The sequence below is a fragment of the Emiliania huxleyi genome (genome assembly GCF_000372725.1).
Source record: "Emiliania huxleyi CCMP1516 chromosome Unknown EMIHUscaffold_2175, whole genome shotgun sequence".
NCBI lineage: Eukaryota > Haptophyta > Isochrysidales > Noelaerhabdaceae > Emiliania > Emiliania huxleyi.
In genome coordinates, this window is record NW_005200438.1 from 522 (window position 1) to 2,711 (window position 2,190).

Consider the following 2,190-nt stretch of genomic DNA (forward strand, 5'->3'; position numbering starts at 1 on the left):
ACTCGTCAGGGGGGTTGGCGCATTTTAGTTTTCTGAACGGTTGATGAGACTGTGAAACGATCGCCGCAAGGGGCGTGAACGCACAAGTGCGTAATGACCGCAAGTGGTCGTGAACACCCCAAGGGGTGTGAAAGTAAATACTCCACTTATTTACAGATACCATACCAGCAAAGTACCCGAATCCAACTGCACGTGCCCAAGCGCACACCGGCCGGAGCGCCACCGGGGGGTGCCGCCCTCCCGTTCATGAGCCCAACAACACGAACGCTATCCATCCTCACCGGCCCCCATCCCCGTGGTCGGCCTCGCTCGCCGCGCCAAGCCGCGGTCCGGTCGTCCGCCCCGCGGCCAAGCCCAAGGGCGGGGAGGGGGCCACCCGCGCTCGCGCAGCGTGGTAGCGGCGGATGCGTCCTGATCGACGCGTTTCAATACGCCATTACCGGTTGCCGAACCGGTGTCATCGCCTACAATTGGGCGATATCCCACAAATCGTGGAACAAGTACATGCACGCCTTGCATGGCAACACTGTTGGCACGCGGAGCACTGCAGCACGCGATGCCGAAACACACCAGGCGCAAGAGCCGCACCAGGCGCAAGAGCCGCACCAGGCGCAAGAGCCACAACAGGCGCAAGAGCCGCAACAGGCGCAAGAGCCACAACAGGCGCAAGAGCCACAACAGGCGCAAGAGCCACAACAGGCGCAAGAGCCGCACCTGGCGCAAGAGCCACAACCGCAGGCGCAAGAGCCACCACCGGCGCAAGAGCCACTTCAGGCGCAAGGGCCATCACAGGCGCAACAACTGCCAACACTGGATCGGGACCAGCCGCCAACCCAGGATCGAGACCGAGAGTCACAGCCGCAAGAGGCACCCCAGGCGCAAGAGCCCCCACAGCCGCAAGAGGCACCGCAGGCGCAAGAGCCACCGCAGCCGCAAGGGGCACCACCGACGCAGGCGCCACCGCAGGATGCAAACCCGGCGCAACTGCCGTCGCAAATCGACATTAATCAGATCGCTGCAGCCATCGCAGCCGCCAATGCGGCGGCTACCCGCATTGACCGAGAGGCTAGCGCTGCCGCCGCCCGAGCTGAAAGGGAGGCGATGATTGCTGCCTTCGCCACCGCCAGTCGCACGGGCCATGAAGAGGCGATGACCGATTTCGCAACGGCCCTGCGCAATGCCCTCTCTAATGAGGGTGGAGCCACACGGGGCTCACTCTCAGCCAAGGTCACGCGCACGTACGACGCGGACATCCCAAAGCTCGAGGGAAAGAACATCACCCCGCAAATGATGGCGGAGTGGTTGGCGCGCTTCACGACACCCCTCGACACGGACAAGCTTGGTCCCAGCCTCGACAGGCCTCGACAGGCCTCGACAGGCCTCGACAGGCCTCGACACCTCTATCCCTCGACAGCAGCTCGACACCCTCGACACCGGGCCTCGACACCTCGACACCAGGGCTCAGCAATCCATTCTCTCGCCAAATTCCAACCGCACTCGATGCTCGGCCCCGCTTCCATCAGCCGTGCATCACTTTGCCGTGCTCCACCTCCAGTTACGGCCCACGTATGGCCACCCACGTCATGCCCCTTGTTCCGTTCCGCCAACTCGCGCGCCACCGAGGGCAACGACGCCAGCCTACCATACCCCGGCCACACCGGGTGCCGAAGCTACGCCACCGACCTACCCGGTCAGACACCTCGGCCACTTCCAACGCTCCGCAGATGGGCTCCAATGTAACTTGCATGAAGAGTCCAGAAGGCGATCAGTCAGCCAGTCACCCGCAGCTGCGACCAGTCGATCTCCTCCAGAACTTCGCGACTACATTGAAGGGGGGGATTTTGGACCCGGACGGGTTCTCGCCGACACACGCCGCTACGCAATTGGTTCGCATACCCTCGACCACAATGTCGACCAATCCATCGAGGGATTTCTCTCTTGCGCGCGCTTGCGGCTCGCTCGCCGACACACGCCACTGCGCTATCGGTTCGCACCCCGTCGACCACAATGTCAACGACTCCGCCGATGGACTCCGACCTGACTCACATCAAAGGTCCGAAGAGATTGTGATTGACAAAGCGAGTTACGGTTACTCGACTAGAGCCGTACGTCGACTCGTCGAGGGGGGGGGCGTCGGGCCGAAGCCCCGCCCAGACTCCCTTCACACTCTCTCTCTCCTAGAGTCCCGTG

The 2,190-nt window shown here is 63.0% G+C and overlaps 1 protein-coding gene across 1 annotated transcript; it reads left to right on the forward strand.

The window, feature by feature from the left end:
- Positions 1-246: 246 nt before the first annotated feature.
- Positions 247-1,740, forward strand: EMIHUDRAFT_254206 (hypothetical protein; the record flags this gene model as incomplete). Its single annotated transcript, XM_005780341.1, has 4 exons — positions 247-528; positions 739-1,301; positions 1,369-1,566; positions 1,725-1,740. The coding sequence occupies 4 exons, from the start codon at positions 247-249 to the stop codon at positions 1,738-1,740; spliced, it is 1,059 nt and encodes a 352-aa protein (XP_005780398.1).
- Between the last annotated feature and the right edge of the window lie 450 nt (positions 1,741-2,190).